Here is a 12,388-nt window from a genome sequence, read left to right as displayed (position 1 = left end):
TTGTTAAATTCAGTCCTGCTTCATGAGGCAACATGTGCCTATGATCTACAGTGCCTGCCTCCCCATGGCCAGTGGCCTACTACTGCTGCACCTCTTTGACCGTCCTTACTCTGGAGGAATCTTTTTTTTAAAAAAATATTCTATAATATTGTGGTAGGAATTCAGTCCTCCACGGGCTGCATGTTCCTTTCACCTTCCAGTGTCTGCCTGTCCAGTGCCCTACTACTACTTGGTGCTACTGTACCTCTTTAACCGGTCTTACTCTGGGGGAATCTTTTTTTAAAATTTCTGTAATAAAAGGGGAGTCCAGAAGGTCAGGGAGCCCCTCCTTCGGAAACACCTCCCGAATGTTGTTCAGAATCATAGAAGCCCCGCAAACTTCAACAGGCCAGGAAACAAAATTTGCTGCTCCAAAACAAGCGCCGAAAAAACTAAACAAACATTTTTCCAGAAGCGATTTTGCTTGCCTTGCACAAGTCTAAAGAATCTCTTTCTATCCCAAGAATATATAAAACTCAAGTCTATATATTCACTTTTACAAGCACAGTCCTCTGTCTCTTGTGTTGTGGTTGCCTGCATAATTTGTTGATCCTCCACCATTAAATAAAGTGTTACCAACTGTGCTCATTGAAATATTTTATTTTTAATCTATAATTACAAATATACATCATTTTATTTCCAATAATAAAACATACTTCTAAAGTAGACTTTAGGCTTAAAGTATAAACGTAGCTTATACGTACTTGAATTTTAAAAAACATTTACTAGGGGGCAGAAATTTGAAAACGTTTGAACTCATCCACTTCATCTTCAAAGGACTGCTTAAGGATTAGTTTTTGTGAACCATTTTCACCATCCTGGAAAGCCAGGAAGTGGTTTCCGACCAGAGCAGATTCGAACAGAAAGCCCCTTACGTCTCCTCTGCTAAATGTCTTTTGATAGAAGATAATATCGCTGGTTGTCCCACTGATATATGCAGGTAGGGCTCCTTCCTAAAAGTAAAGAACAGTTTAATTTTAATATATATATATATATATATATATTTCTTTTTTTTTATTATTTTTTTTTTCCTTTTTTCTTTTTAATGTAAACCTATATATTCCGAACACAAATGCAGTGGATGAGAAACCCAACTGCTGACTAATTTAGCAAAATGAGCAATTTTGTGGAAACGTTACATTTGGGGCAATCAGCGATTCGTTTATATGTCGCAACCACTTTGGTGGAGGGGGCATGAACAACTACCGCAAAACTTTTAAAAGCTAAGATTTTATTTGACCTCTTAATTGTAACATATTGATCTCCTGAAGATTGCTTCATAAATCTGTGCAAATGATAAAATAAAACATGTGTTTTATTAAAAGTATAATGTATTTATTCAGAAAACATTCAAATATAAAATGACGTAAGTATATTTAACATCATCAAGAAAAATAAAATGTGCGAACAAAACTGGAAAACCTTTCATTTTTCCTTAACTATTTTTCCCTATCCACATTGGTTTTGTAAGTGACCTTTAAAGCACTTCTAACCACACAAAACCAGATGAAAGGATGTGGAAGGCAAACAAAAATATCCAATTACGGGGAAAATGTATTACAAGCCACCAGTATAGGAATACAAAAATGTTAAAAAATGTTAAAAAAAAAAATACTACATAATGTACTGTCAATTAACTACTCCAGGCATAAAAAAACGCTTTCAGAGATTCTATGTTTTTTAAATATACTTTTATGTAGTTTGCAACGCATAATTTTAAATAAAACCTAACTTTAGAAATAATAATAATACGTTTTTTTATATATATTATTATTGAGTCTGCTAAAAAGTAGAGCAGGTGCTAAAATTTGGTGTGGAGCCAGGTAGACTCATTACTATTAAATAATACAATTATTATTACTTGACTTATTACCATAATTAATCTATAGACTGTTCTAAAAAGAGAAAAGGGTGTGAGTATTGCTAAAGCATTGTAGGTTCATTTATGTAAGGTGCGTAATTGTTCATTCTAATAATAATTTAAAGCCATACAGTTTTACTATGTGTACGTCGACACGGTTATTTAAAAAAGAGAACATGCAGTTAGTTTCCCCAATTCTTAGATTATTTTACAATGTAAAAAAAAAAAAACCTGTTCTTTTGTGCTGTGAGCAGGAACTGCCAACTTGGAGCCTACGTCTGAGGATATAATAAAAGTGAAAGAGGAACAATGTATTGATTGTCCATGTGCTGACAACATAGTTAAAGTGTCGCAACTTCCTACGTGAGCTAATAGTTTAGTTCTAAAGCAAACATACCTGAGATAAGCAGATTAAGGCGTATTCGCATAAATCCTCAGTATATATTGACATATAAATATAAAACATAAATCTTAAATCTATCACGGCTATTTTTCAGTTTTATTGTGTAACTCGTACCTTAAAGGAAAGCTCCTTTGAGCTTGTACAGTAGAGATAGTAAGTCTTCCCATTATACTTGATGGAAAATGCCACTGGAAATCCTCTTCTTGTTGTGTCTTTATAAACTTGCAGCTCAAAAATTGCTCTATCTGTGTAAAAAAAATAATTAAAAAAATTCATTTGGAAACAAGTGACAGATGTTGAAAGCTTTTGACTGGTCTAGATCAGAATCTTTATATAGTGGGTTGTGTGAAAATGTATATAACATATTTAACAAATATTTTATCAAATGATCAAACCTTCAACTAGACAATAATAAAACCAAACATAATTACAGTTCAATAACTATTACAAAGTAGCAGAGGCCCTGAACCTTACATTTAATGTGAATTAGCTATATTTAATGAGCAGTTAAATAGTATATAAAAAGGTATATTTTTATATGTTAAGTTTGCACTTTCAACTTTATTTCTTTCTGAGGGTTAGTTGGGGTAGAATAGAAAAATATATCACCCCGTACGCCAGATATGGAGCGCAATGGTTGCTTGAGAGCTACTCAGCAAAGCATTGGAGGACACTGCAACATAAGGAGTAGAACCTGTAAAGCATGTGACTAGCAGGACATCAAGGTGCGGCCTGCATAATATCTGCAGCGTTAACCGCCCCTGGAACCATTGGCGGATCCAGAGATAGAAAGAAGTAAGTCCCAACGCCCGGACTTAACTCTTTATCTTCCTATTTTCAAGGATTTATGGTTGAGTGGCGTCATGCATATCTATAAGTTGCCACAAAAGGTAGTCATTTTCAAGCAAATGAATATCACAATATTTTTTACCCATTCACATAAGCAGAGACATATTCTTCCCTTTTTCCACCAAACTAGGGCTAGATCTTCCTATTGTTGGTCTCTCATTCTTCCATTAAAGTCACCATGTGGTTTCATCTTATTATGATTGACAGAGGTGATTTTACATGGCCCAAAGGAGCTGTAAATGTATGCAACTTGTAGATTTCATATTTCTGAAGGCCTTACATCTATTCCACTCCTTACACAACAACAGTCATTAAAACGATGGATACATTTTTCTTTACTACCTTTATCATATTCCGTCCTGAAAAGAGTGCATGACCCGTTAAGTTCTTCAGGATAAGCTTCAAGTCCTTGCTTAAAACAATTTAAAATAATGCTTTTGAGAGGGGTGTTCGGAACTTTCGCCCATGAATCACACTGCAGTTCACTTTCTGTAATAATGACAAGACAACAATCACAAGGCTTTGGAGCTGACAGTTATTTTTACTCTGACTTCACGTTCCCCGATCATGCATCTAGTGGATAAACTCACGTAGCTCATGAAGGATATTCTTTACAGTGTAGAATAAATATCACCTATGTCATTATTATTGCTTATTTAATATAGACGAAAAACTCTTCAAACAAGATCATACCAGACAATCAAGTGAGAAAACTTAGTGCAACGGAAGTTATGTAGAGCAGTACTGGTTTTAGGGTCCAGAACTATCAAATTGTCCAGCTTTACCACACTATAGGAACGACTGAATTACCCTCTTGATACCTCTTTCTTTTGAACTGAATCTTCTTAAGTTTGTATGTATACTTTATTTATTTATATATTTATTTATTGGTGTATTAATTAGAATGTATCATCAGATTGCAATTGATATTTAATAGTGATATTTATTAATCACACTTAATATTATCGCATTACACTTTTTCTTGGACTATATTTTTCTATAAAAAATCCAATTATATGTGGAGCGGAAACCAGTTATGCAGTGTGTGGGTACCGACTGGATACGTGCGGCCACATAATACAAAAATGTAACATGAAGCCATGTATATTCTGCCTGCCGCCGGCGCATGTACAGAATTTTTTAGCCTCTGGCCTTAAAGTGCCGGGGGCCCCTTAGTCATCCCCAATCTGGCTCTGTGTTAATCCATTTGTCTATCTATAACTATGTGAACAATCAGAATATGAACCTGCATTTGGACGGTTTGCCATATTCAAACTGTGACGCTGCTTGAAAGATTAATACTTTTACTTAGAATCAGTGCTCTAATCTCCATGTTATTATCGTTGAGCTTAAACGTTGACATCCCAGGACTAAACTCCAAGTAAATGTATGGATACACACTTACCTATAAAAATTAGAATTCCTCTTTCGGTGACATGCAGGTAGAACTCTGTATCTGTTAAACATAAAAGACAACGTGACAATGCAGACATTTTACTGGTCTTTATTAATTAAAACCATGGTTAATTAATCTTTTTTGTAGAGATCTCCCTAGATCTCCCAAATGACCAACCATCCCCACAACCTTCAAATGTGGGAAAGCAAGGCAGCTAGCAGATATAGTGACACAGTTCCCGAAATTCAATAGGCGTGCTTTTAATGTATATGTATGGGGAGACCCTCCACCTGAAGCTTTCACCTACACAGGGTTGGAGAAGACTGGTGGTACATGTCAACAGGTACGTTCTCCTGCACTGGAAACACTAGGGTAAGGTGACCAGATTTTTAAAATGAAATCCAGGGACTGTCCCCAGAAAACGGAGACATCTATGGAACTTTGAAGGGACTTCTCAGTTATTTTATGATTTAAATTGCATATAATGGCTGGTGTGTCCTTAACAGGTCATGAAACTCAATCAAAAGTTTTGGAATGCACCAAACGCATGCCAGCAACCACATCCTCGGTCAAACTGTCACCCTTTGAAAAATGATAATCGTTACATACTCACATACTCAAGAAAACAACTGCATCCTACTAAGGTCCAAGTAAGTTTAATGAGTGCCCTACTAATCTCCGGTGGGCAGTGAACATTTCTATGATGTCATCAAAAGGCATCATATAATTACTTTTTAATTGTAAATTGCACCACTATATAATTACAAAGTAATTATACAAAGTGTAAAAGAAAGGAGCTTCTTGAGTTTAGATTATTAAAAACTGCCCACCTGCCCTTAAACAAAAAAACATGCACTATACAGGCGTGGAAATGAAAGTGTTAAGGGCTGATTCTCATCAGTAAAATACAGACAATCATTCATGTATACAAAGATTTGTTTTTCACGATCACAATTATTAGCCAGCCTCAAGAAAGAATCCTATGTCTTAACGGCAAAATAAATGTTCAAAAACTATAATATCAGCTCATAAATGGAAAACGGAGGGTTAACCTGAGTATCTGTACTGTGTGTCTCTCACCTGGGACATTCGCCGGCTGGAGGATCAGTTTTACAGATACAACAAGTAACCTTCCTGCATTTTACATATACAGGCAAAGCATTAACACAACTACAATGGTATAAAGAGCAGACTGTATAAAAAGAAACATACAATTTAACGGCAGATAAGAACCATTTAGCCCATCTAGTCTGCTCTTTTCCTGCTTTGAAACCTTTGTCTAGTCCTTCGTTTCATATTTTCAGCCGAATGCCTATCCCATGCATGTTTACGTTCTTTTATTGCGTTAACCTGTCACACTACTGCTGGGAAGCCATTCCATTTATCTACCGCTCTCTCGGTAAAGTAAAACTTGCTGCATTACATCTAAGCCTCTGCCACCCCGACGTTTAGATTATGACCTCTTGTTCTAACATTCCTCCCCCTTTTAAATTAACTTCCTTCCTGTATTTTGTTAGATCCATTTAAGTATTTAAGAAGTTTCTATCACCCCCCCCTCTCTCTCTCTTTCTTTTTATTTCTTCTCCAAAAAATATAGTATAAATTTACCAGACATTTCGAAACGGCATTGATGAGTGTCCATCATAGATAATTTTACTCGGAGAACGTCAAACACATGCAGTTGTATTTGCATCTATAATGCAATACCGGTAGTATACTGTACAGCTCCGAGAGAAAGCCTGAGGGTGTGGCGAGGATTTCGCTGGGGTTTCATTAGGTCATTCGTTAGGTGGGTGGATGTCATTTTGTCACTTTGTGAAATACCTTAGCATACATTCATTTAGATACTTATGACTACCGTAGTAGTAGAAGGTGGGTTGTTGGACACAGTTACTATGTTGTAAGTGCACTATGTACTATGTGTACTATGTTGTATTCGAAGCAGTCATACAAAAATAAACCCTGCTTGGTTTAGAAAATGAAATAGATCTTCACTTTTCAGAATGTACAAAGCAGATATTTTGACCGTTTATCTCTATAAATTTAAGTATAATAAGATACTATAGAGGTTATGCCAAATATATTAATTCATTTGTATTTATAATCCGAATGCTGTTTCTCCCATCACTATGAAGACATAATGAGCCGTTTTATTTCGTGTTCAGGTGTGTCATCCGCACAGCTAGGCCTGCTCATGGTGCTGGGATATTAACTGTATGTTGCACACATCTGGGGTGGCTTGGTCTCAAGTCTGTGTCACCATCCAACCACAAGCAGAGAGATAGGAGATCCCTATCTGGTTCTTTGAAGAGAAAAGCGCCCACTGGACTAGCAGGAAGGGGAAGCATGACTGGTGGCACATGCCGGGGTCAATAGTTCAGAATAATGGACAGGAGAGGTAGTGGCAACTTTGTTTTAAGTGTGAAGGTTGTATAAGTAGAGGGTATTACCTTGGAGCCAGTGGCAGTTGCTGGTGACAGGAGGCAGCTTCTTACCCCCTCCCATGTTGGATTATTCTTTATCTCATGGTATGTTGCTTGCTGTTGGTGTTCTCTTTTGTTTTAGTCATAGAACGTCATGGCTAGCCACTTTTTTGGTGGAAGATCTGGAGCCTGAAGAAGGCTTGGGGAGATAAGTTCTGTGGAGGCTACCCAGAATGAGAGCCCTTGGCCATGGGGAGGCACAAGTGGACATGGATTAGCTGAATGATATATATATATATGAATAAGGGTTGATTAAGTGTTTTGGATATTGGAATGGGATTGAAGAAGCAGATCAGAAGCAGCTGAAGGAGATGGACTAATTGTAGGGTGGTGGTGGGCTAAACAGATGAGAGTCGAGAAAAGTAAGGGGAAATGAACAGAAGGGATGCAGAAATAGGTGAAGAGCAAACAAAATTCATTGTATAGAATATTTCTCATATGATAGCATGATTGAAGGATAGTACAAGTAAATGGAAACAGGTGACAGAGCAATCCGATGCACAGTTTGCCTGAAACTAGATATTTGTGAACAGCTTAATTTGTCTTGAATAAAATATATAAGTTAACCTAGGTAAAGTGTAAACTTTTTATAAGGTTATCACCTCAATCTAAAAACTAAAGCAAAATTATGAAAATAGACTTGGTTTCCCAAAAGGAAAAAATGAGCCCCAAGGGTTAAGTCAGTTACATAATAACTGGATCCCTTCTGGGCTCATTTTATCAACTGACTATGCAACCCCTTTCTGTAAATGCCTGTCACTTGTTTTTATTGGTTTTACATCGACTATATAGCATTACTCGTAATTACCTATCAGTAGAAGAGTGTTGCTGCACTACTATAAACATACCTGGAAACTCTCTGGGTTTGACCCGGAGAATGCCAGGTGAGCACAGCTTCTCCGGTCCTCTGGGTCAAGACCTAAATACTCCGGGTCAAGACCCGCCCACTCACGTCAGTGTGCAGTCCTGGCCGTGTCCCGCAAGGGAAGGCTCCGAGTAGCCAGAGCCCAGAAGTTCCCAGGTATGACTATAAAGCCCTGACTGGACATTTGCCTGCTGCCTGAAATCGATCCATACGCACCCATTCTGCTGCTTCAGCTATAGTGATCGGCCCCGGCTTGATATGTCCAACAAGCATAAAAACATAACCTATGACTTGTCGTATACAGCTGTTGGCCGCAGTTTTGTCATTAGGGGACCACCAGCCTTAAAATGCCAGGGCTACATATTTATTTTGTATTACGTGTTAGGCAAGTCTAAAGCGGCACTTGCCCTCGGGGTTGAATGCTGCCCTGTTGGGACATGAGGCAGTAGAAATCTGTGTCATACCAGCACAAATCTCTGTTGACTCCCTTCTTCTACTGCATGGAGTAGAAAGTCGGGATTATACCTGGGAACTCTCCAGGTTTCACCCATTCTCCAGCACACCCCAATCCCTGCCCACCTACCCTCCAACAATGGTGTGTTTCTTGCGTCATCAGCAGGACTGCCACAACCTCGACCGCACAGCCCGCAACATCAGCGGGATCATCTGCTGACATCAGCAGGACCATCTGTGACGTGAGCCATCAAAACAGAGTTTATCCACTTTCGGTTTCCATCAGTGATTCTTCAAAAAGGCCGACCCTTTATAAATAAAAAATTATAATGTACACAGTGAATGCAAGAAGGTAAATGATTTTTATTCAATTTAAAGTTTTATTTAAATCTATAATTTGAAGAATAAAACACTCACAAAAAAGTATATCCCAAACTCAAATAGCGCAGTATATGCTGCTAATGGCCTAAAAGACGTGGGCCAATAGGTTCAATGGTAAATCATGAATACAATCGTAAAATACCAGAAATGGATAAAGAACCAGAGTTTGAACTACGCAGACAAAGCAAGTAAATTAGCACAATGATGTAGAATGTTACATTCTAGAGGTAAGAGAGGCCAAAGTCAAAGATTAACCCCTTCATGTCCGGTGACGTAGCAGGTATGTCATGCCCAAGTAGGCTCATTGGTTCTGCGACGTACCTGGTACGTCATGCAAAAAAAAAATGCCCCCACGTTGTCATGGGCACTGCTGCTGCTGTCTGTCCAGACCAGCATAGCCACCCCGAGCCTTTGATCGCTCTTACAGGAGCAATTCTACAGACTCAACACGCAACAGTTGTTAAACCTGCAATCGTGTTCCCAGCTGCCTTTCAGGGAAGGGAGCTGTGTGTTGCTTGGGTCCCCTGCTGCCTGATCTCTTCATGAGAGCAACAGTGCATTTTGGGTATTAATACCAATTTTGTACGGGGCTCTGCTGCTGCCAAGCAGACCAGTAACAGGAAAAAAAGAGCCCCCAACCCTTTGCTTACTCTGTTGGAGTTATCAAAGTGGCTCCTCCCCACAATCACCGGAGGCAGCTTCAGGGACAGGGAGTAAGGTTTCTTCGGTCCCCACATGATTGTGCCCCCCTGATATGCCCCCACACTTACCAGTGCATCCTGTCGCCAGTGCTTCAGACTCCCTGGTGGACGACCTCTGCTGCTACCCAGCACTTCCGCCTGGACTTCTATGACTGAGCACTAGAAGGTCATGTTCTCCATCAAAGAAGCCCCAGTGGAAGTGCCGAGTGGAAGAAGAGGTTGTCCTGCCGCATAGTGCAGACGTTCACAAGCTGCCAAAGAGGAGGGTCCAGGTCCCTTTGGAGCACTGCGGGGGATTCTCCTTTTTGGCAGCTGATGAATGGCTGTGCTATGTGTGCAAACAACCTATGCTTCTGCCAGGCATTTCTGCTGGGGCATCTATGATGGAGCACTAAGGTCATGTCATGCCGGCGCTCGGTCATAAAAGCCCCAGAGAAAGTGCTTAGTCTTATATTCAGACCTCTACTTGAGGTCCGATTATAAGAAAAAACAAGTACGGGTATTTTTTGCTCTGAAAAAACTCATCTTATATTCAAGCAAATATGGTATAAAAAATACAATATATATTTAACCTAATAAAATGTTATGTGACCTTTTTGGTCACCAATCATTGGTCCATCTCGCTTCAATAGCCAGAGACCTAATCTTGTCATCATCCCTAACACTGACACTATACAGTACTGTCACCTAACATAACTATCCACCAACACAATCCTGGTGTTACTAAACTAAAAGGTAAGAGGTGACTGAGGTCCTTGCTCTTTCAGGGAATATATAGTTTTTGATTATAAGACGACCTTGAATATAAGAAAAGGGGTATTTTTCTGAGCATTTTTTTGAGCAAATACAGTATATGTGTGTGTCATGATGTGCAGAATCACCCTATTTCCACGGTTCTACTACCATGGTATGGTATACTTATCACCATTAAGCTTAAGAGCAGGCTAGCATTTAACTAAAGTACTTAAGAATCCTGCCTGTCTTTTTGAAAAAAGCTGAAGGTGAAATCACTAACTGATGCCAACGTATTACTGTTAAACTGCTCAGAGGTCAACAAGGAGGCAGAGGGCTGGGTTTATACAAGTCGTCAGAACCCCACTCGCTAAAGTAGTGATATAAGGACACAGACTTAGATTAACAGTAGGAATTCAAGAAAGTGATAAGGGAAGTCAGACACGGAGCAAGTGAATCTAAACATTTTCATATTCAACCAAAGGGTAAGTGCTTCGTGTACAGAATGTAAATGATGTGGTCTCTTCAAATGAGGCAGTGAAGGAGAACTCATGTCTTATTCTTCATAATAACAGATTTAGTAACGGACTGTAAAATATTTCGTGACATTTGTTGTAGTTCTTAGTCTTTCTAATGGTTCATGAGTAAGTAGAATAGTTTAGCAGTCTTTTATGCAGTACAGAATGATGGGGTGTTTGGAACAAAAATATACCTAAATCCTTAGGTGCTGGAAAAGTGGGATCTGTAAGTGCTACGGGGCACAGATCTCCTTTCTTAATGTAGTCATACTTACTATGCCCCAATAAAAATGTCTGTAGAAAGTATTACTAATTATTTGACCCACTTATTGTACCTACCCTTTCTTACACTGTAAAGGTAAATATCTTAGCTCTAACTAAAACCTCAGGATATACATGTAGCTTGTTCCGCTCTAAAAAGCTACTTTGATTTATACTCATTGTAAACTAATATGTACTATGTAGTCATTGTTCACTGTAGTGTCCTGTAACTATACAGGTAAAGATAGAGGTTTAATTTGTGGCTTAGTAATGGTAAATTACTACAGTATTTATTTTCTGTACAGATAACCACTTTATCTAGATTGTGGTTAGGGGAACTGCAGCATTCAGTTTTTATTCTGTGTTGTTTTGCTTTTGGAGAGGAAGCACCCATACCAACCCTAACATCTTCCGAATACTGTCATGCTCTGCAGGGATTCAAACCATGACTTCTGTTTTTTCTGGTGCATGTTCTTGTTACATAGTTACATAGGCTGAAAAAAGACATGCGTACGTCAAGTTCAGCCTTAACTGGACGCTCTATTCTCTGCCTGTTCGCCCACTCTCTCCAGCTGCTCAGGTTCTGGTTATTCCTTAATGAGCCCTTGGGATACATAAACCTCATCATCCCAGCAATCAGTCCAGGTACATTTTGCTAGCCTTGTAGTTTTGGATTTGCCTTGTGGTGTACTTGAATTCCACTTGTTTCCAGACTGTCCTGCTGGTTCTTGGCTTGCTTCCTGACCATTCTGAATCAAAGACCCAGACTTTGCTCCTTTTTAATTACTCTTACTCTGCCTGGCTATGGCCTGTCTGCTTGCAGGTGCTCCACTCCTGGTGGAGAGTGCTCACCCTGCACAAGGCTTTGAGTCAGCAGACCTGCTATGAGGATCTTCCCTCAACTTGTATTGCTAGAGGCTAAGCTTTCAGACTATTGTTCTCTGAGGCATTTCTCTAGTAAGGTAGCTAAGATTCTTAGAGCATTGAGTGCGTTATGATGCCAACTCTGATGCTTTCTCCTTTCTCTGATGCTTTTCTCCAGAACTGAGGTAGAGCTCCTGGATCCAGTTAGCGAACGTGGTTTCAGATAATCGCTGTGATTAACCAATCACAGCAATTACTGAGACTCACATGACATAGTCAATGTTCTGAAAAATTGACTTTGTCTTTGTGTTACCATCTGTACCCCGCACACTGATTGTGAGGTACAGAGTGTTACAGTGTGTGACAGCCTTTCAGAGTGTTACATTTTTTTAATGATAATGATCCCTTCACATCCCTTCCTGAGCACTGTAATAAACTGTGACCAAGGTTTTTCGTGGTAATTGTTTTTAAAATTTTATTTAACCTATTTTTATTTTTGTGGGTACTTTTAAAAGTGTTTTAATAGCTAATTTCATTTAATTTAACCATTGCAGCCCCGTGCTATTACTTGGGTTGCTTTGA

At 38.9% G+C, this 12,388-nt stretch overlaps 1 protein-coding gene across 1 annotated transcript; it reads right to left on the bottom strand.

Moving 5' to 3' along the window:
- Window positions 1-621: 621 nt before the first annotated feature.
- On the bottom strand, window positions 622-6,281 carry LOC128469917 (interleukin-18-like). Its single transcript, XM_053451718.1, has 5 exons — window positions 6,157-6,281; window positions 4,558-4,608; window positions 3,495-3,641; window positions 2,418-2,548; window positions 622-992 (listed from the first exon to the last, which is right to left on the bottom strand). The coding sequence occupies exons 1-5, from the start codon at window positions 6,239-6,241 to the stop codon at window positions 765-767; spliced, it is 642 nt and encodes a 213-aa protein (XP_053307693.1). The 5' UTR covers window positions 6,242-6,281; the 3' UTR covers window positions 622-764.
- Window positions 6,282-12,388: the final 6,107 nt, after the last annotated feature.

The sequence above is a fragment of the Spea bombifrons genome, chromosome 12 (genome assembly GCF_027358695.1).
Source record: "Spea bombifrons isolate aSpeBom1 chromosome 12, aSpeBom1.2.pri, whole genome shotgun sequence".
NCBI lineage: Eukaryota > Metazoa > Chordata > Amphibia > Anura > Pelobatidae > Spea > Spea bombifrons.
The sequence above is the reverse complement of the archived record's forward strand: the minus strand, read 5'-3'. Positions and strand labels throughout refer to the sequence as shown.

Coding starts and splice junctions, on each gene's coding strand:
- LOC128469917 (XM_053451718.1), bottom strand. CDS start 6,241: ATGCAAATACAACTGCATGTGTTTGACGTTCTCCGAGTAAAATTATCT. Junction 4,609..6,156: donor ATGCCGTTTCGAAATGTCTG/GTAAATTTATAC, acceptor TATGTTTAACAG/ATACAGAGTTCTACCTGCAT. Junction 993..2,417: donor CAAAGGAGCTTTCCTTTAAG/GTACGAGTTACA, acceptor CTTTACTTTTAG/GAAGGAGCCCTACCTGCATA.